Raw genomic sequence first — 20,134 nt, 5'->3', positions numbered from 1 at the left:
ACTTTTTACCATTCTACCCGGTAATGCCCTTTTTACAAAAACTGATAGTATTAAGTAGTTAATACAGAACGCTTACATGAATGTACCAATTTTTACACAAAGATGATCTCAACGGGTAGACGCTACACGTCATCATTCCTTCAGAACTCTTGCATATTTAGTGCTCTCATTACAATTTTAACGCTCCATTCCCTGAAGACCTATATCATACTGTTCTTTATTTTGACAACTATTTTCATCTACTACTTAATTTAGGAACTCCTAATTAAACGCATCCTAAACATTTACAAGTTACGTACTCGCACAAGGATCTGAAAACAGGAAGATATGGCAGTGTTGAAACTCACAAGGATAATAAACTTATAGACCTTGGAATGAAAATAGAAAAAAGGTCGCTTAATATTAGTCAATAAAAACCAGAAAATATTCAGATTGGAAATCCGAAACACAACCAGCTTGTCATAATCCGGCAAACGCTTTCGAAGAAGATATTATTTTTAGGGAATATAATTAAAAACAATTCAAAATAATAAGTGTTTATTAAATATTGTAAATTCCACGAGTAATAGAAATTAAACAATCTTTGTTAATGTTTCCACAATAATATTGTTCTGCGTTGTAATCATTTTCAAAAATGTCCTCTGAATCAATTTAGACATTGACAAGAAGGGTGGCTGCTATCTGGACAAACAATGGTACATGTTCCCTTCAGTACACGAGATTTGACAGATTCTGTTGGCATAAAGATAATTTTTATGTAGGTATTTGTCTGAAATGCTCACCTGTCTTATAAAGGCAGGTAAATCTTTTTTATTTTATTTTTATTTAAGATCTGTTTTATAACGAAATAATATGAAGATAGTTTCGGCATTATTTTTGGGTAAGTCAATTTCTTTTTATATTCTTGCAGCTAATAAAATGCATTACAATAATTTTGATTAATTTTACTGGAGCTGTTTTCGTGGCGCAAACCTGGAGTTATTCTGAAATAGGAACCTTTACGATGGGCCAAGGATGTTTGTTGTGTACTGAGGAGTATGAACCTATTTGTGGCGCTAACAGCGAAGGAATTAGAAAAACATTTGGAAACGATTGTGAATTGGTCGAGTGGAATTGCCTCGTAGGAGATGGTGTGTAACACAATAAAAAAAAAACAATACGCAATTAGTAATTTTGTGCCATATTAACAAATAAAGAATGACTAGTAAACTTAAACCTCTATATTTTTTGCAGATTATAAACACATAAGTCATGGAATTTGTGATCTCAACGGGTAGACGCTACACGTCATCATTCCTTCAGAACTCTTGCATATTTAGTGCTCTCATTACAATTTTAACGCTCCATTCTTTTTTTAGTTTGGATAGTGTCGTAGTTGTTAGGTTTTTACTCTTTATATCAAAATCAAAATTTGTTCTTCATCTTACCTGGACAAACTCCATGACTGATGTGTTTATAATCTGTAAAAAAATATTGAGGTTTCACTTTACTGGTCATTGCAACAAACTTTCTTAATTATATTTCCTCATTTGTTAATATGGCACAAAAATTACTGTCTAGTTGTTCTTGTAATTGTGTTACACACCTGTTCCTGCGAGGCAATTCCACTGGGCCAATTCACAGTGGCTTCCAAAAGTTCTTCTAATTCCATCGCCATTAACTCCACAAACAGGTTTATACTTCTGAGCACACATCAAACATTCTTGTTTCTTTAAAGGTCCTGTTACAGAATAACTCCAGGTTTGTGCCACGAAAACGGCTCCAATAAATTAATGAAAATTAGTATTGTGCATTTTATTAGCTGCAAGAAGATAAAAAGAAATTTACTTACCCAAAAATAATACCGAAAGTATCTTCATTCTGTTTCCTTATAAGAATGATTTTAAATAATAAAAAATCATAACGATTTGCCTGCCTTTTATATGCCCACTAATGTAAGATGTGGAACTAATAATAAATGTAAGGAGTGGGGATGAAAAGCAAAAATATTTTTTTTAATAAAATTAAATTAAATTATCTCTTGAAAGACAGAATCATTCTATTGTCAGAGATTTATTGGCCATGTTCATTTTTTATTTTTCTGCACCTGATTTAATCTTCCTTTAAATTTATTATGGGTAATAGTTTTAACTCATAATGTTGTTAGGTACAAATAACAAAGAAAAATGGACACACCCAAAAATNAATAAAATTAAATTAAATTATCTCTTGAAAGACAGAATCATTATGTTATGAGAGATTTATGGGCCATGTTGATTATTTATTTTTCTGTACCTGATATAATCTTGCTAGTTTTAACTTATAATGTTGTTAGGTACAAATAAGAAAGAAAAATGGACACACCCAAAAATAATAGTGACAGTTCTTTCATATCACTATTTATTAGTAACACAGAACTTAAACAATAAAATAACAATAGTTTGCTTGCTTTACATATACAAAATTATGTACCTAAGCTGTTGAACTGATAATAACTACAATAGCAGAAGTGATCTTGAAAAAAAAAGTGTTTTTGTTGACACTCGAGTGGATCATACCGTTATGCTAATAAAATACCTATTTTACCTTTATTTATGGCACATTGTACAACATTATGAGTTAAGAATTTGAACCTTCTGTAATTTGTTATAACATTTATCATAGTTTCAATAGAGAAATTCAAACAATTCAAATATATAAAAATTTCCTAAGACACATTGTTCAACATTATGAGTTAAAAATATTAAGATTATAACAGAAGCTGAACAATAAAAAATAAACATAGCCAATAAATCTCTGACAATATTACGATTCTGTCTTTCAAGAGATAATTTAATTTAATTTTATTTAAAAAAATATTTTTGCTTTTCATTCCCACTCCTTTCATAAATTGGCATATAAAAGGCAGGCAAATCTTTGTTATTGTATTTTTATTTAAGATCTCTTTTATAAGAAAACAGTATGAAGATATTTTCGGCATTATTTTTCGGTAAGTCAATTTCTTTTTATTTTATTGCAGCTAATAAAATGCATTATAATAATTTTGATTAATTTTATTGGAGCCGTTTTCGTGACTCAAACCTGGAGTTATTCTGAAATAGGAACCTTTACGATGGGCCAAGGATGTTTGTTGTGTACTGAGGAGTATGAACCTATTTGTGGCGCTAATGGCGAAGGAATTAGAAAAACTTTTGGAAACGATTGTGAATTGGTCGAGTGGAATTGCCTCGTAGAAGATGGTGTGTAACACAATAAAAAAAAACAAGAATGACTAGTAAACTTAATCCTCTATATTTTTTGCAGATTATAAACACATAAGTCATGGAATTTGTTCAGGTAAGATTAAGAAGAAATTCTGATTCTGACATAAAGAGTAACAACCTAACAACTATGACACTATCCAAACTGAAGATGGGGTAATATTTTCCAAGTTTATGTTATTAGCGTTTTTTCTTTATCGAGTAAATCACAACATATCGGCATGAAGAAATATTTACCGTTAACTGCAGTTTTTCATTATTATTAAATATTATCGCGTTTTGGTATAAGAACAACTTCAAATTGCTTCATTATTTTATGTCATAGAATTTAGAGAAACAATGATAAAGCATAAACTTTTTTCAACAAAAATGAAAAAATATCTTCCCCAACTTTTTCATTACGACAGGTGAGCTTTTCAGACAAATACCTACATAAAAATTATCTTTATGCCAACAGAATCTTTAGAATCTGGTTTATTGAACGGAACATGTACCATTGTTTGTCCAGATAACAGACAACCGAACTGTGGATGTGCAAAGGCAAAGTGAACACTTTTGGAAATGATTGCAATGTAAACCAATATTATTGTCGAAACACTTACAGATTATTTAATTTTGTTTATTTTAGTCCACAATATTTAATAAACGCTTATTACCTTGGATTGCTTTTGTTAGTTTAGTCTATTATATTATTTATAACTAATGTCTTATTCTAAAACGTGCGCCGAATGTTAAGAATCTGGAAATATTTGGTGTTAATACGTTAATTAGTAAATAAATATAATTGTCAAAATGCAGAACGGTATGCCAGAGATGGTAAAAGCTTTGTGAGTGCTGTATAAATGTTTAAACATAATGATCAACCTTAATAATTCCATAGGGACGTTAGAGATTCTGCAAGCTATTTTAAAATTTTTTAAGTTTTCTGTAGATTTTTTTCAAAGCTCTTGATGCTATGCTGAAACCTGGAGGAAGGCTAGGCGGACATTGTAAATTGTACGGCTAGCAATGGTAGTTTTGAAAACAAAATAAAAGCCTTCTGCAGAATATTGATCCGTTTTGTGGATTTAAAAATGTTCGACAAGGTCCTTAAAGTTATCGACTTGTCGAAATGAACTTATGGCGTAGCTGCCCCTACGTGGTAGACATGTAACAGATCAAAAAAGTTGTTTCGATAGAATACTGACCTATGACCTGTAAACTTATTGAACATTTTTGAATCTCAGAAAATGTAGCAATATTCTGTAGATGGTGTTATTATGAAATTATTCATAAAATACTGTTTAGAGGGAGCAGGTTGAGTTGGTGTGCATTCTGTCGGAATCTTTTGTGCTTTGCTGATGAGACCCAAGAAGGTCGAAATCGCAATCCACGCCTCAATATTTCGACAGAATGCTGACCACCATATGAACATTCTTATTACATATATACGAGGACTGTTCAAAAAGTATCGCGAATTTTGTGTTTTTTCAAAAATTATTTTTTTATTCGTAAACATCTATTTTGTCCCATTCAAAGTAATCCCCACCAGATATTATACACTTGTGTCAACATTGTTTCCAATCCTCGAAGCACTTCAAAAAATCATTTTTTCATGGGCCTCTTCAGTTTCGGGAACAAGAAAAACTCACAGGGGGCCAATGACTAAGGCCGCCCCTGTTCGTCCCCGATTTCCGCTGCCAGCGATTCAATTAAATTGTCAAATCAATTTCTGTAGAATTTTTGAGAAGTACCGAGCTATCTCATCCTTTTCTTTAATTTTGTTATTTATATAATTGAGGAAGATAGAATTGTGTGCAACTAATTCAATTTCACGTGGCGCCTCTTCCGGTTTATGTTTGAATAGGCTTCATACGTGATTTGCTTTAATCACTAAGGTCAACAATGTTGGTGAATAATGAATTGAGTGTGATTCATTGTCATGGTTCTAATTGTCCTTCAATTTTAAAAAAAATCAGGGTAATTCCCAAGTTCAAACCAATTTACACCATTCTGCAACGTTTGCATTCATTATCTGTATGTAAATGTTTACTTATTATAATCAAACGTATAATTTTTATTAAATGCTAATGTGAAGTACAGTGTAAATCATCAGGTACTTTGATTTACTTATATTCGGGGGTTCGAAAAAAAAGAATGTTTTTTGACATATACGAGGGCGGTTCAATAAGTACCCGTGTTAGAAATGAAGACACCTCTTTTTTATAATTTTTTTTTTATTTTTCAACATAGTCCCCTTTTAGAAAGATACACTTCTCCCAACGTCCCTGCCATTTTTTTTACCTCTCCAAAAAATAAAATTTGTCGAACTCTCCAACATCACCCCTGTCTCGGCGATGATTCCCTCGTTTAAGCTAAATTTTTTTCTCGCGAGTCATTTCTTCATGGTAGGGAACAAGACGAAGTCGCAGGGAGTCAAATCGAGGGTGTGCGGCAGCAGTTCATACGTAATTCATGCAGTTTGGCGGCAACAACTCCTGATGAACGTGCCGGTGCGTTATCGTGTTGAAAACGCACCTTCTTTTTCGTCAAATGCGTCCGTGTATCCTTCAATTTTTTGTCGAAGCGGTCCAATAATTCACTCTAGTATTGTCCAGTGATCGTTCTTCCTTTTTCTAAAAAGTCCGTAAAATGATTTCCTCGGTAACAACGTTTGCCAGGCTTCCTGGTCGCTCCTATCAATAACGGATCTTTGCCCACGTTTAAATTCGTTGAAGCAGTATCTAACTGTTGTCATAGATGGCGAAATGTCTCCATAAACAGTATCCAACTTTGTTTTCATCTCCCCGCATTTTTTCCCATCCAAAAACAAAAAGCGAGTTACCGAACGATACTGCTCTTAGCGAAAATAACGAAACACGTCTCAGTCGAATGGCTGCCAAATCCAAACTAACCTATCAATCAGTCTGAAATTCGTTTTGGCGTGGTTTGATAGATGACAGCACACGATGACAAGACCAATTTCCCTCAGGAACGTCCTCTGTCTTCAAACACGGGTACTTATTGAACCGCCCTCGTATGTATTCAATACAATATAAAACAATTTCTTATTTGTGGCTTCTTCATAGTTCTTTTACTTTAGTTTCATTTATAAAAGACAAAGAACAATATTCAATTTGTTTATGTGGCTCTCACGTGTATGCGCTAGATTCAGTTAAGAAGGTAGATAAGCCATTTTTAAATTATGTGCAAGACTGTAGTTAATAGCAAATATTTGTACAATAGAAGACGACGTAGTACGGAACAATGATGGTAATTAATAAGATCAAAATAGGGAGCTACGTCTGGTGGTTCAACAAATTGTTAACCAAGAAATTTACGTTCGTCATTGTACAATTACAAAGGTGTGGTAGGCCCAATCATAATTTTCTTTTGAAATTTCTTCTTGTAATTCGATTTGCAACTCGAAATTTTGAGTTATATCTTGAAATTTATTCATTCATTGGAGCAAAAAAATCAGCTTTTTGGTTAAAATTAGCAACAAATTACGATAAACTTTATTTTGCGGGTTTATGGTTTCTCTATGCTAAGTTTGTAAACATTGTAGTTTCTTCCCTTGATGCGTAATATTACTACTTTTTACAGTATGTCATTAAAACTACAAGTTTTTAATGTATCATATTAATTTTAATAATAAGATTGTCTTCTTTTTGTTTCAGAATAAACTCGACTGAGCTACGGTATACAAATTGTCATATGGTGAAAATTATAGAAGAAAACCACCCTAGCTCATCTTATATGCGATAATGACTTTCGGAAAAGTTGAATAGCGATTGGTCGTCCGGGGAAAGTGTTTCTTTTTAAATCCGTCCGCGAAAAGTTGGTGCTTCGTACGCGTTCGGTTATACGGTTTAGTGTTTGAATGGGACAGATAATTTTAAAATTCAACGACAGAAAGTATAACAACTATGAGAAATGACTTAAATGGTAAGTAAATTACCGTTATTTGTTATTTTAGATTTTAATTTAGATGTTAAAAGGCATAAAATATGCAAAATGTTATGACATTTAATGGAATTGTTTTAAAGTAAGATGAATGGTTTATATAGCATCGATTTTAAGGATTTTATACACTGAGTTTTGAAAACTTTTGTGTTTGGTAGATATAAAATTTGACTTTCCATGCTGAGATTATGCAATGGCATGAATAAAATAACTTCGCACATTTTTACGTTTATTCATATAAAATAGAGAAAATTTACAATTTCATATCTGCGGAAAAGTTAATACCTAATATATACAAGAGTTTACTGTTTATAACGTTTGTCATTTAATATAGCTACCTACACCTTTAATCTTGCTTCATTATTGGGTGCTATATGCGACTACCTTAATGAATTGGCTACGGCGTTCAGCTTAGATGAGATAACGTTGAAGTTTTCTACTACTTTGCCGTCGTAATTTTCGTCGCTTTCAATGACGCTGATATCGGAACATGATCTAAATACTTCTTGTGGTCCGCAACCTATACCAGAAGTACCGTTATTGCAGAATCCCCATGAGTTTCCTATAAATTTAAAAATAATTTAATTCGGGAATTGTCTACATATAACGTTAAACGTGTTTTTATCTGTTGTTCCGCTTAAAGTTTACAAAATTGGGACGAAATATTGGAAATCCTTTTCAAAATAATTTTCAGAATTAACGGTTGTGATTTTCAGTCATTAATTAATTAAATGATCCATAGTATCTATCTAATGCAAAAGAGTTTGAAGTTATCAAGAAATTGAAATCAATGCTTTTAGAATGACGAATAGTAACTGTCATTATTTGTGGGTAGTCAGGCATGCGCGCGCATGAATATACTACTCATTGTGAATATATAGGATTGTGTAATGAGCGCTTTAGCCTTTTAGGACACTATAAAATGATCTTTTACGTAGTTACTCACCTGTATTATAATGCCAACGTAACACACATCTGTCACAAGTCAAATTTGCTGGTAATTGAATTTGATTAACATATATGTTCACTTCGGAATCTACTGAATGCTTGTAAGTGCCATCTATTAATGGTAGATCAACGAAACATTCTTCAGGCTCATGGGCATTGGGATCCTTCAAGGCGCATATACTGAAAATAAAAACAAACGTACGATAAATAATAAAACTATAAAATGAAGCAGTCATAAAGATATCGTATAATAATGAAATTGGAACAAATTCTGAACAGTAGTCCTACTTAAAGCGTTAAGAATTATGATTTAGTCTAAAACAATATATATTGTTAAAAATATCATACAAATGCTATTATCTTATTGATTATTGCAATTTGATTGATATTCAATTAGAATAAAACCTGGCGGTAACAAGGTAATTACAAGGTAGTTAATTAAAAAGTTAATAATAAATTCATAATGCAGTCATTAAATTATGCTAACACAATGTGTTTTCACAAGAAAGATTGTGCATCATCACAAAGTTAGGATCTTAAAATACGAGGTGCATTAGGTATATTATCACTTGACACTTTAACATTTAATCTTGAAGTTATTATAGTGTTATTATAATTGATCGGAGTTAATATCACAATACATGCCTAAATCGAAAAATTTCAAAATCGGATTAACCGCGTATTATTGTTTGTTTCTTATACAGTTAACTCATTTTAGGAAATAAGTTTTACAAATTAGATGAATGTACCTGTAGGTAAAGTATCCTAAGTGGTTGGCTGTTAATAAAACGGTGACATTTAAAATAGAACCGGCCAGGTATTGAGCGGTAACTACCCCGTTCCCATATGTTCCCGTATTTTCGTTATTTCTTGGTTGTGGATCGGCGTAGTTGTCACCACATACACCACATTTACCCTCGTTCTGGTACCACTGAACCTATTTTTTAAGAATAAAATTATAAAAGTTTTAACCAAACAAAACCATTTTCAATATTTATCTAGTTAATGATTTATGAGGAGGTAACAATTGCAGTGTAAAATACAACGTGTAATTATACAACACACTACTGAGGTGAAACTTCTTCAAGCACACAAACATACCGGGATAGGGGTTAAGGAATTAGTTTAATGGTAATATTTGTACACACATGGGTGCAATGTTGATAGTAAATATACTATAGAATGTCTTTATATTCAACAATCACAGCATTTTTGTCATTAGACAATACAAACCGGCTGGTACCGCCGCAGCCGCCCTCTCCCTGCATTTTAAGTCTGTAATACCTTCGAAAATATTCATTTAAATTACATGCTGTAAAGGGTCATATTGGTCTAAGTAAATTAAATGTACAATGTATTTAAAAGTACTTAATTGGATAAGGATTAATGCTGTATTGCTTAAAATCGCTTCCTAAATAAGTCATTATTTCTCTTAAAAAGTAAAGGATAAAAAATGGTTATTGTGGGTTATCTCTAAGAGATAGACATATACCATCCCGGACTTTTTGTTAGACCTTTTTAGGGTGTACAATACTGTAGTATATTATTTTGATCTATCTCGTACGGTTCAGCCAGCGTTTGCAATGTAAGCGCAAAAAAATGTGTTTATTTACGACATCACATTACAAACTTCTAAAATTATCAGTGTTTCTCTACTGTATTATGCATGTATTATACATATAAACCTTCCTCTTGAATTACTCTATCTATTAAAAAAAACCGCATTAAAATCCGTTGGGTAGTTTTAAAGATCTAAGCATACATGGGGACAGACAGCGAGGGAAATGCGTTGCATGATTTCGTTACATAGCAACTCGCATGAAACGAACTTACCCTACCGTGCGTAACGAAGTTTCACTTCAAAAATAATTACTTTGCGGTAATTTGGTACGGTCAAACTTTCAGTGTTTATTTTAATCAGAAATTTTTTGCATTTATCATAACAAGATACAAGATTATTTATTTATGTAATATGTCATCAGCAAAAGTAAAGTTGTGTTAATAAGTACCGTATCATATATGGAGTGTTATACATATTTTTCTGAGTATATTATCACCTCTTTTAATACTTCAATCTTACCTTTTAATAATTTAAGATATTGTAGATCGTTTATCTTTAGTTTGTTGAAAGATTAGAAAGCGATTAGGTACCTACCTATAATTTACACAAATATGGATTATGTGTATTTCGAGTAAAAGATATTATGTTGGTAAATAATCAAAAAGTGAATATTGCCGTTGTGATTTGTTGTTTACAGAAGATTAAGAAGTTGAATCATTTTATCTTTATTTAATTACATTACCCACATTTTATTGAATTGTAAAAAAGATTACTTTAATTAATAAACTGCATATATTCGATTATTCTAGTTAGCATAATAACTGCGCATCAAAAAAAAAAAACAATGTTCAAAAATCAAAAATTGCGTTTCGATAATCGAATTGGCATCCGTCTTACTATAAGTCGTACATTACGATATTACCAGGGGTGTACTTAAGATTCTAAAGGGAACTTAGGCAAACCGAGATACAAACACTCATATCCCATGTGTCGCGTTTACATAGTGCCAATTAGGAAGTCCTCTCTGATCGTAACCTATCTCAAACCCATGGTGCTTAGAACATGACATAAATGAATCAAAGTTTCTCCATACCGTAACCTAATTCAACCTACTGATTCCGTAACTAGACGATGTGTGTCTACTGTCACTTTTAAATAAACTCAAAACTTCAAAAGCTTGGTAACTTTTAATTATAAAAACACCCTGAATATCGAAGATAAAACATTTAGTGGGTTTCATTCTTTTAGTAAACGTCTAATTCCGTCGTCAGCTGACTCCAAAACATCCTATCATGCTGCATCAACTCGTCAAAATTACGTTATAAATATGTCTATACTTTAAAACTGTAGGTCGTAGAACATTATTGCTTATAGGTATTATACTTATATACTTTTACTTAGAAAGGAATTAGATAAGATGTTAAAAACGTTAGGGAGATAATATGTCGACGAAAACNTGACTAGTAAACTTAAACCTCTATATTTTTTGCAGATTATAAACACATAAGTCATGGAATTTGTTCAGGTAAGATTAAGAAGAAATTCTGATTTTGATATATAAATGACAACATATCGCCATCTAGAAATATTTACTGCTAACTGCAATTTTTCATAATTTATTATAAATTATCGCGTTTTGGTAAATGAATAACTTCATATTGTTTCATTGATTCATGTTATAGAATTTAGAGAAACAATGATAAACCATAAACTCTTTTCAACAAAAATGAGATCAAACTTTTTCATTATGACAGGTGAGCTTTTCAGACAAATACCTACATAAAAATTATCTTTATGCCAACAGAATCTTTAGAATCTGGCTTATTGAACGGAACATGTACCATNATAAATATGTCTATACTTTAAAACTGTAGGTCGTAGAACATTATTGCTTATAGGTATTATACTTATATACTTTTACTTAGAAAGGAATTAGATAAGATGTTAAAAACGTTAGGGAGATAATATGTCGACGAAAACAAGTTGATACTAAACGTAGGGAAAACGAAAATTATGGTATTTAGAAACGGGCCAAAAAGAAAGGCATTCAAAATATATAAATGTAAACGCGAGATCATTGAAATTGTGAACGAGTTTACGTATTTTGGTTTACAACAAGTAATAGAATGAGTAAGGACATATAAGGGAAAAACGCAAAAGACAGAAAATTCTACATGGGGAGTAGCGAAAAGAGCTGGTAGAGGTAGAGGGAACGTATATTCCTAATGACTGAGCGGTAACTTTATTACAGTGGATAGAAGAGACAACAGTTTGTCGAGTGATATGGTAGAGAAGGGGAGAGGCAGAATTTTTTTGGAAAATTAGAGAAGGTTTAAACAGAGGGCGAGATAGAGAGTTAGGGACATAGTTCCGAAAACAGTACAGTATTTAGAAAGGGGTAGCAAAAAACTTTTGGGTGTTTCATTCCCACCAGCCAGTTGGTGGGCGGGCAGCCTGCTTTCAGGAATCGTGGGTGGGTGGTGGTTCGGGTGAGAAAGATGAGACGGATGAAATGAAGACAGAAGAGAATGAAAGATTATCTGTGGAATTGAACCGGTGTCCTCCCGAATGCTAAGCAATGGTCTAAACCTCTAAGCCATGCGGCTCGGTAAAGGGGTAGCAAGAACAAAGAATATAAGGAGATTTGGGCCAGATTAAGGTCTGGAAATACAGGAAAAACTTAAAAAAGGTTGTAGTGAATGGGTTTGTAGATTATCTGGAGCAAGACAAGAGATTCTGGCCCATTTGTTAAGTAGCAAAGTTACATTAGGGATAAGAAAAAGATATGATAAGAAGTTTCATGAAGGAGTAGAAAGATGAAAGGAAGTGGGATGTGAGAGAGTTAGTTATTGAAACTAATAATCAAAAAATGTGAGAAAACAAGTAAATTTTCTATAGGGGTAGAAGCAATGATAAGCGAAAAAGTAGGTACAAATCTAATATAAGGTTTAAAGTTAAAAGTCAGAGAGTAAATAAAACAGAAATAAAAATGTTAATTAGAGTTTATTGTTTTAAGAGAAGTTTTGCTAAAAAGTATGTAAGGTAAAGAAATAAAGTACTATTATTATTGTTACTTTCGCTTGGAATAAATCTTTTTATCGTCTGCTATTACAGTAAACACTGATATTGCTAAGGATAGAAAAGTTTGCCTAGTGTAAAATAGGATAACGACAAGTGGCAAAACAAAAATTAATAACACATTCATTGCGTAATTATCATCACACTTATATAACAAACTATTATTTATTTTTAGAAATTTTTATCATGAATTCATTCTATTGACAAATCTATTTTGTTCTAGATTCTTTGTTATCTCGTTAGAAATGATCGTTGAACGTATGGTTGTAAATTTTCTTGATGATTTTGTATTAAAAAGTTATTTTAATTTATTTCTGAAACTATTATAACTATTAAACGCACAAGTGATTACTTACTCCAAATCCTCCGCAAAAGTTTTGGTTATCGTTGTAATTTACCGGCAAGTAACTGAAGAATCTCCACAAGGAGCTTCTGTTAGGGGGATCTATCAGCAAACCATGTCCTTGAACGCTGTCAAAAAAAACTGCACAAAATACTAAAAGAAAGCCGACTGTTACTATTTTTGGCATTCTGATAATTACTTTTTAGTTTGTGTACGTGTTTTTATAACTGTAATCATTCTATTCATATCATGGTAGGTTATATGTATATACGAGGGTGGATTGATAAGTTTCCGGCCTAACCAAGAGATGACGCCACTAGGCCTACCTTGAGGTGACATTCTATAGTACCATCCTTGGATAGCTTGTAGCTATAGTTTCAGCCCGATCTCCTTGCTAGTGTAGGTTTGACAGCACGCTGAACAAGACGCCTCTGTGGTTTTCGTAAAAATGGAAAAGCAGGAAAATCGTGCTGTCATCAAATACTTTTATTTGAAGGGGTTAACGCCGAAGGAAATTAAAAAAGAGATGGACTCAACACTGGGGACATCCTCCCCGTCATATTCAACCGTTAAGCAGTGGGTTTCCGAGTTTAAAAAGGGTCGTGTGAGCACCTCTGATGGGCCTCGCTCAGGACGCCCCGTTGAGGTCACAACTCCAGATATGATCGAAAAAATTCATCAAATAGTGCTGGGAGACCGCAGATTGAAAGTGCGTGAGATAGCTGAGACCTGTAAGATGTCATATGAACGTGTGCAACATATTTTGCACCAACATTTGCATATGGAAAAGCTCTGTGCAAGATGGGTGCCGCGTTTGCTAACAGTCGACCAAAAATTGATTCGAAAAAACATTTCTACCGCAAATTTGTCATTGTATAAGCGTAATCCAAGCGAATTTTTGCGTCGATTCGTAACCGTTGACGAAACGTGGGTCCACCACTACACTCCTGAAACCAAAGAACAGTCTAAACAGTGGATTGGACCAGGGGAACCAACTCCAAAGAAGGCAAAAACAATTTTTTCGGCGAACAAGGTTATGGCTACTGTTTTTTGGGATGCAAGAGGTATTATATACATTGATTACCTTGCAAAGGGTAATACTATCACTGGTCAATACTACGCAGACTTATTGCAACGTTTGAGCCACGAGGTGAAAATTAAACGACCTCATCTGGCGAAGAAAAAAATCTTGTTTCATCACGATAACGCACCAGCGCACACGTCAATCGTTGCGACGGCTAAAATCAACGATCTAAAGTTTGAATTGATGCCGCACCCTCCTTACTCTCCAGACCTAGCCCCGAGTGACTATTTTCTGTTCCCTAATCTCAAAAAATGGCTTGGCGGTAAGAGATTTGCGGACAATGAAGAAGTAATCGAAGCTGTAAATGGTTATTTTGAGGAGCTTGACGAATCAGTCTATAGAGATGGCATTAATAGACTGGAACACCGCTATGAGAAATGTATCAGCCTTGGAGGAGATTATGTTGAGAAATAAAAAAAAAAAATTTTTAAAAACCTTGTTTTTCTTGGTCAGGCCGGAAACTTATCAATCCACCCTCGTATACCTCTACCGAAATATCATCAAACGCTGATAAAAGATAAAGATGAGGAAAGTAAAAGTTTTGTTTACCTTTTGCGTGCAACTCCTCATCGCTTTCAGGAATTGATGACAACATCCTGCAAGTAGTACAAAAATGTTTTATCAACAGCTTCAGGAAATAATAAAATTGGAAATGGAAAACCAGAGTGGTACATTAGTCATACGTATTTCCACCCTCGGCTTTGGCCGTGATAAAATAAAATAATCATGGATTTCTTGTCCAAATATGAACCGGCAATTAAGCGATTTATCTTTTTATTAACGGATTAACATCACACTGACTGTGTTCTTTGTAAAAGTAAAGTGCGTTGCCTTTGAAATGTTTATACTAAGTTACAATCAAATGTACATAAAAGTAAAAAATGATTGCATTAGAATGCACACATCATTTGGCTATGTATTTAACCAAAGATTTTAAAATTATTTTCAGTTTACACTGTTTATGGTGCTTTTTGTTTTCCTGACCTTTAATTTTGGTAAAACTACCAACCTTAAGTAGTAAAATATGTTTCACAATAAAAAAACACTTTTTTTGTGCCAGTAAACTAATAATGGAATAAATTCGGGGGAGGGGGTGAGTGAACGTTTTCTATGTGCTATTGTCGTACTGCTATGTATATAAACTATAGCATATTATTAATTGTTTAAGTAAATCGGAAAGATAGGTAACTTTGTGAATTATTTATATGTATACAATGCAACTTTTTGTTATTAATCTGATTCGGAGAGTAAATACTGATTTTACGATTTCCGTGTTTTGAAGGACATCCTAAAGATAACTTACCCAGTAGTGTGTCTGAAGTAGTACTTACTGGCTTAATTGTGATTATGATTTCATATTAATAAGCATAAATTGCTGATACATATATCGTTACTAATTCAGTGACACATATTTGTATAAAACAATAAATTAATATGTAGAAACCATAAAAACTAAAAAAAAAAATAAACAGGTATTACTATCTGAAAACGTTTAACAAAGGGAAACCACTTTTGATGATTAAGTAAAACTGCAAAAAGTCTTAAACATTGGCTAATTATCATACATAGCAAGACTAAGTGCTAGAATAGAAAAATTGCTCCAATCGAATTTTAAGAATTATTGACCGTGGCAATGTGCCGTTTGTTTCGGGACTATTGGTTGCGGACTTTAGATACTGAGGGATGGAATTTACCGACTTATTCGAGAAGGAAGTGATTTTCTGATGATGCACAGGAAAACACTCCCAGAAGGAGATACTACTTGATCTATCGTTCACGAATTATTGAGCATGGCAATCTGCTGTTCGCTCAGGGCAAGGAGTTGCGGAATTGGGGTTCCGACTGATTTTTCAAAATGGAATTTACTGCTATATTCGAGAAGAATGTAATTTTTGGATGATCCCCAGGAAAACGCTCCGACAAAGAAATAATATTTGTAGGAATTATTGACCGTGGCAATACGCCATTCGCCCTGGGATAATTATAGTTGAGGACTTGGGGTATATTTTCCTCAATAGAATTACCGGACTTATTTGAGAATGAATTATTTCTGCGGGAATTTCGCAGCAGCATGTACTCCCCCAGGATGTGCATAATACGTAGCGAAATAAGTCTCGACTGAATTCCGAAATTCTGAAAATTAGTTTTTAATAACAATAAGCAATCGCCATGTTTATAAACTTTCAAATTTTTAAAAACAATAAAGGGCAGTGTAATGAGCAATCAGTTCATGTAATGCGTAACTTGCTCTTTTCGAAGGAAAGGAACACTAAAACAAATTATTTATTGTTAAAAGCAATTTCTTATTCACACATAAATTGACTACCTGTACAAATAGAATATCTATAATTATACGACTGATACAAAAGACTGTTGATAAATTAGTACCAACTTTATTGCAATAAATGTTTTCATTTATTTTTTAATTGCAGATTAGAGAAAACAGGATTTCGCATAAGTTTTTACAATATATTGACTAAATTATGATATGAAGTATACTAATCTGATACTCTCATTTATTTGTTTATTTATAATAATATTTTTTTATTATTTTGTACAAATAGCGTAACCCTGATTCCTCGATATTTCACGTAAATAAATAACAAAAGCGTGAGTGAAACTGTTCAAAGTAACACTGGTAAATAATTAATTAAAAGACGTTGCTTGTTTAGGTAATTATTTTTATATACAAATTCTCTCACATTATTAATTGCTTATGATTTTCCTTTCTTAATATCCCTAGAAAACAAAATTAATGAGTTAACTTATTAATAAATTGATTTTGAAACTATACTGACATTAAATCATATTTAGTTTATTCATTAAATTTATTCAGTGTATTGCTTTGATTCTGAAATTCATTAATAATAATCATTTAAATACACGGACTGAAGTTATTATGTTTTTTTCATAATTAATATGTGAAAATACAATCAGTTTTGTAATTTTAATTAAATCTCGTATAATAATAAAGGTTCGTTTACACGGCCCGGGATCCGGCGATCCAGTACGGAACGCGTACTGGCCCGTTTATTTTCCCAGACACATACGAAGCACGATTTGTGCGATTTGTACTTCGAGATAACTCCAATAAAAGTAGCAGAAAATTCAGTTTTCAATATTCATCTTGTAAATTATTAAGAAAAATATCCTTATCAATGGAACTATGGCCAAAACGTATTAAAACTCTCTTAGCTCATTCTTTAAAATTCTTGAAAGTGTTTTGTATCATATTTGTAAGCTGCTGCTCTGCAACTGTTGCAGGACTCTTGGTCAGGCCGGAAACTTATCAATCCACCCTCGTATACCTCTACCGAAATATCATCAAACGCTGATAAAAGATAAAGATGAGGAAAGTAAAAGTTTTGTTTACCTTTTGCGTGCAACTCCTCATCGCTTTCAGGAATTGATGACAACATCCTGCAAGTAGTACAAAAATGTTTTATCAACAGCTTCAGGAAATAATAAAATTGGAAATGGAAAACCAGAGTGGTACATTAGTCATACGTATTTCCACCCTCGGCTTTGGCCGTGATAAAATAAAATAATCATGGATTTCTTGTCCAAATATGAACCGGCAATTAAGCGATTTATCTTTTTATTAACGGATTAACATCACACTGACTGTGTTCTTTGTAAAAGTAAAGTGCGTTGCCTTTGAAATGTTTATACTAAGTTACAATCAAATGTACATAAAAGTAAAAAATGATTGCATTAGAATGCACACATCATTTGGCTATGTATTTAACCAAAGATTTTAAAATTATTTTCAGTTTACACTGTTTATGGTGCTTTTTGTTTTCCTGACCTTTAATTTTGGTAAAACTACCAACCTTAAGTAGTAAAATATGTTTCACAATAAAAAAACACTTTTTTTGTGCCAGTAAACTAATAATGGAATAAATTCGGGGGAGGGGGTGAGTGAACGTTTTCTATGTGCTATTGTCGTACTGCTATGTATATAAACTATAGCATATTATTAATTGTTTAAGTAAATCGGAAAGATAGGTAACTTTGTGAATTATTTATATGTATACAATGCAACTTTTTGTTATTAATCTGATTCGGAGAGTAAATACTGATTTTACGATTTCCGTGTTTTGAAGGACATCCTAAAGATAACTTACCCAGTAGTGTGTCTGAAGTAGTACTTACTGGCTTAATTGTGATTATGATTTCATATTAATAAGCATAAATTGCTGATACATATATCGTTACTAATTCAGTGACACATATTTGTATAAAACAATAAATTAATATGTAGAAACCATAAAAACTAAAAAAAAAAATAAACAGGTATTACTATCTGAAAACGTTTAACAAAGGGAAACCACTTTTGATGATTAAGTAAAACTGCAAAAAGTCTTAAACATTGGCTAATTATCATACATAGCAAGACTAAGTGCTAGAATAGAAAAATTGCTCCAATCGAATTTTAAGAATTATTGACCGTGGCAATGTGCCGTTTGTTTCGGGACTATTGGTTGCGGACTTTAGATACTGAGGGATGGAATTTACCGACTTATTCGAGAAGGAAGTGATTTTCTGATGATGCACAGGAAAACACTCCCAGAAGGAGATACTACTTGATCTATCGTTCACGAATTATTGAGCATGGCAATCTGCTGTTCGCTCAGGGCAAGGAGTTGCGGAATTGGGGTTCCGACTGATTTTTCAAAATGGAATTTACTGCTATATTCGAGAAGAATGTAATTTTTGGATGATCCCCAGGAAAACGCTCCGACAAAGAAATAATATTTGTAGGAATTATTGACCGTGGCAATACGCCATTCGCCCTGGGATAATTATAGTTGAGGACTTGGGGTATATTTTCCTCAATAGAATTACCGGACTTATTTGAGAATGAATTATTTCTGCGGGAATTTCGCAGCAGCATGTACTCCCCCAGGATGTGCATAATACGTAGCGAAATAAGTCTCNGTAGTAGGTTGTCACTGAGGATGATAGGTTTTTAGGTAATTAAAGTTAATCTAAAGGGTCATATTTAGTTTTTTAGCTGTAAAAGAAGAAATAAAATTTTTGTTTAGTGAATAGATGTTGTGATAATGTTATTCATGGTTAATTAGAAAGAGGAGACTGTGGTAAATATTAATTAAAAATTAAAAGGAATACTCACCCCTAATTACCACAAATAATTTTATTTGAGCGGACACGTGTTTCGTCTGATTCATACGTGGGTTTCGCGTTAATAATGCCCACGTATGAAGTGGGCGAAACACGTGTCCGCTCAAATAAAATTATTTGTGGTAATTAGGGGTGAGTATTCCTTTTAATTTTTAATTAATATTTACCACAGTCTCCTCTTTCTAATTAGGCATTTGAAAATCCATTAATTTTCTGCTGCTGTACAAGTAGCGATGCGTTTCCGTGAAAGTGAGCCAGTACGAGTTAATACAGGCCGTCCGTGGTGCGTCCGTTCCACGGGTCGTGTGATTACACCTTTATATAATATTGCGCTCTCATAGAGATGTTTGTTTCATTATTTTTATAAAAAATTCTTCGATAATGGCAAATATTGTTCAGTCATATCAAATTTAAATTAAGTAACAAATTGTAATGGTTACTTTGAACGTTTTTACACCAAATAAAGCTAACAAGTGCGTAGAAGTGGTAAGGTCACTACTGTTGGCTTCTTTTCATTTTTATTTTATTGACAGAAACGCGTTTTTTGCATTTTGACGTACAATAAAGTTATCGCCCGAAGAAAGGGGAGAGGGGTGAACAATTAGTTATGTTGGTGCGGGGGGCGGCAGTCAGAATATCAGACTTTTTGTGATTAGTGTTTCAGAGATCGCACTTACTTGCAATATCACTAAATTCGGAGGCAACAACTACCCCTAATTAAGATTTATAAAGCTGTTCGATAAAAACTTTTCTCATTAAAAAAGTATTTCAATAGAGGTGTATGGAACTAG

At 32.9% G+C, this 20,134-nt stretch overlaps 3 protein-coding genes across 6 annotated transcripts; 1 reads left to right on the top strand and 2 right to left on the bottom strand.

The window, feature by feature from the left end:
• Positions 1 to 520: 520 nt before the first annotated feature.
• LOC112903868 lies at positions 521 to 1,940 on the bottom strand. Its single transcript, XM_025978082.1, has 4 exons — positions 1,832 to 1,940; positions 1,586 to 1,759; positions 1,428 to 1,460; positions 521 to 732 (listed from the first exon to the last, which is right to left on the bottom strand). Exons 1-4 carry the CDS (start codon positions 1,857 to 1,859, stop codon positions 647 to 649), a joined length of 321 nt encoding a protein of 106 aa, XP_025833867.1. The 5' UTR covers positions 1,860 to 1,940; the 3' UTR covers positions 521 to 646.
• Positions 796 to 11,489, top strand: LOC108739175 (vasotab-like). 4 transcript variants are annotated; one of them, XM_025978078.1, is made up of 4 exons: positions 796 to 880; positions 951 to 1,130; positions 11,186 to 11,218; positions 11,376 to 11,489. In XM_025978078.1, exons 1-4 carry the CDS (start codon positions 853 to 855, stop codon positions 11,474 to 11,476), a joined length of 342 nt encoding a protein of 113 aa, XP_025833863.1. In that variant the 5' UTR covers positions 796 to 852; the 3' UTR covers positions 11,477 to 11,489. The 4 variants fall into 4 exon arrangements, with proteins under 4 accessions (XP_025833863.1, XP_018328445.1, XP_018328448.1 ...); XM_018472943.2 differs by lacking the exons at positions 11,186 to 11,218; positions 11,376 to 11,489 and adding exons at positions 3,283 to 3,315; positions 3,697 to 3,901 and having other exon boundaries at positions 805 to 880; XM_018472946.1 differs by lacking the exons at positions 796 to 880; positions 951 to 1,130; positions 11,186 to 11,218; positions 11,376 to 11,489 and adding exons at positions 2,859 to 2,968; positions 3,042 to 3,218; positions 3,283 to 3,315; positions 3,697 to 3,901.
• LOC108739172 lies at positions 7,401 to 13,358 on the bottom strand. The gene is made up of 4 exons (XM_018472940.2): positions 13,128 to 13,358; positions 8,882 to 9,069; positions 8,131 to 8,312; positions 7,401 to 7,746 (listed from the first exon to the last, which is right to left on the bottom strand). The coding sequence occupies exons 1-4, from the start codon at positions 13,299 to 13,301 to the stop codon at positions 7,565 to 7,567; spliced, it is 726 nt and encodes a 241-aa protein (XP_018328442.1). The 5' UTR covers positions 13,302 to 13,358; the 3' UTR covers positions 7,401 to 7,564.
• Positions 13,359 to 20,134: the final 6,776 nt, after the last annotated feature.

This window comes from Agrilus planipennis, unplaced genomic scaffold (genome assembly GCF_000699045.2).
Source record: "Agrilus planipennis isolate EAB-ADULT unplaced genomic scaffold, Apla_2.0 scaffold220, whole genome shotgun sequence".
Lineage (NCBI taxonomy): Eukaryota > Metazoa > Arthropoda > Insecta > Coleoptera > Buprestidae > Agrilus > Agrilus planipennis.
The sequence above is the reverse complement of the archived record's forward strand: the minus strand, read 5'-3'. Positions and strand labels throughout refer to the sequence as shown.

Bases quoted from the DNA above. Each gene is read 5' to 3' on its own strand.
- LOC108739175 (XM_025978078.1), top strand. From the start codon at position 853: ATGAAGATAGTTTCGGCATTATTTTTGG. The intron at 881-950 runs GTAAGTCAATTT...TTAATTTTACTG, and splicing joins AGTTTCGGCATTATTTTTGG to GAGCTGTTTTCGTGGCGCAA. The intron at 1,131-11,185 runs GTGTGTAACACA...TATTTTTTGCAG, and splicing joins GAATTGCCTCGTAGGAGATG to ATTATAAACACATAAGTCAT.
- LOC108739172 (XM_018472940.2), bottom strand. From the start codon at position 13,301: ATGCCAAAAATAGTAACAGTCGGCTTTCTTTTAGTATTTTGTGCAGTT. The intron at 8,313-8,881 runs GTACATTCATCT...TTTTATTTTCAG, and splicing joins TTAGGATACTTTACCTACAG to TATATGCGCCTTGAAGGATC. The intron at 7,747-8,130 runs GTGAGTAACTAC...TTAAATTTATAG, and splicing joins ACGTTGGCATTATAATACAG to GAAACTCATGGGGATTCTGC.
- LOC112903868 (XM_025978082.1), bottom strand. From the start codon at position 1,859: ATGAAGATACTTTCGGTATTATTTTTGG. The intron at 1,760-1,831 runs GTAAGTAAATTT...AATTTATTGGAG, and splicing joins ACTTTCGGTATTATTTTTGG to CCGTTTTCGTGGCACAAACC. The intron at 1,461-1,585 runs GTGTGTAACACA...ATTTTTTTACAG, and splicing joins GAATTGCCTCGCAGGAACAG to ATTATAAACACATCAGTCAT.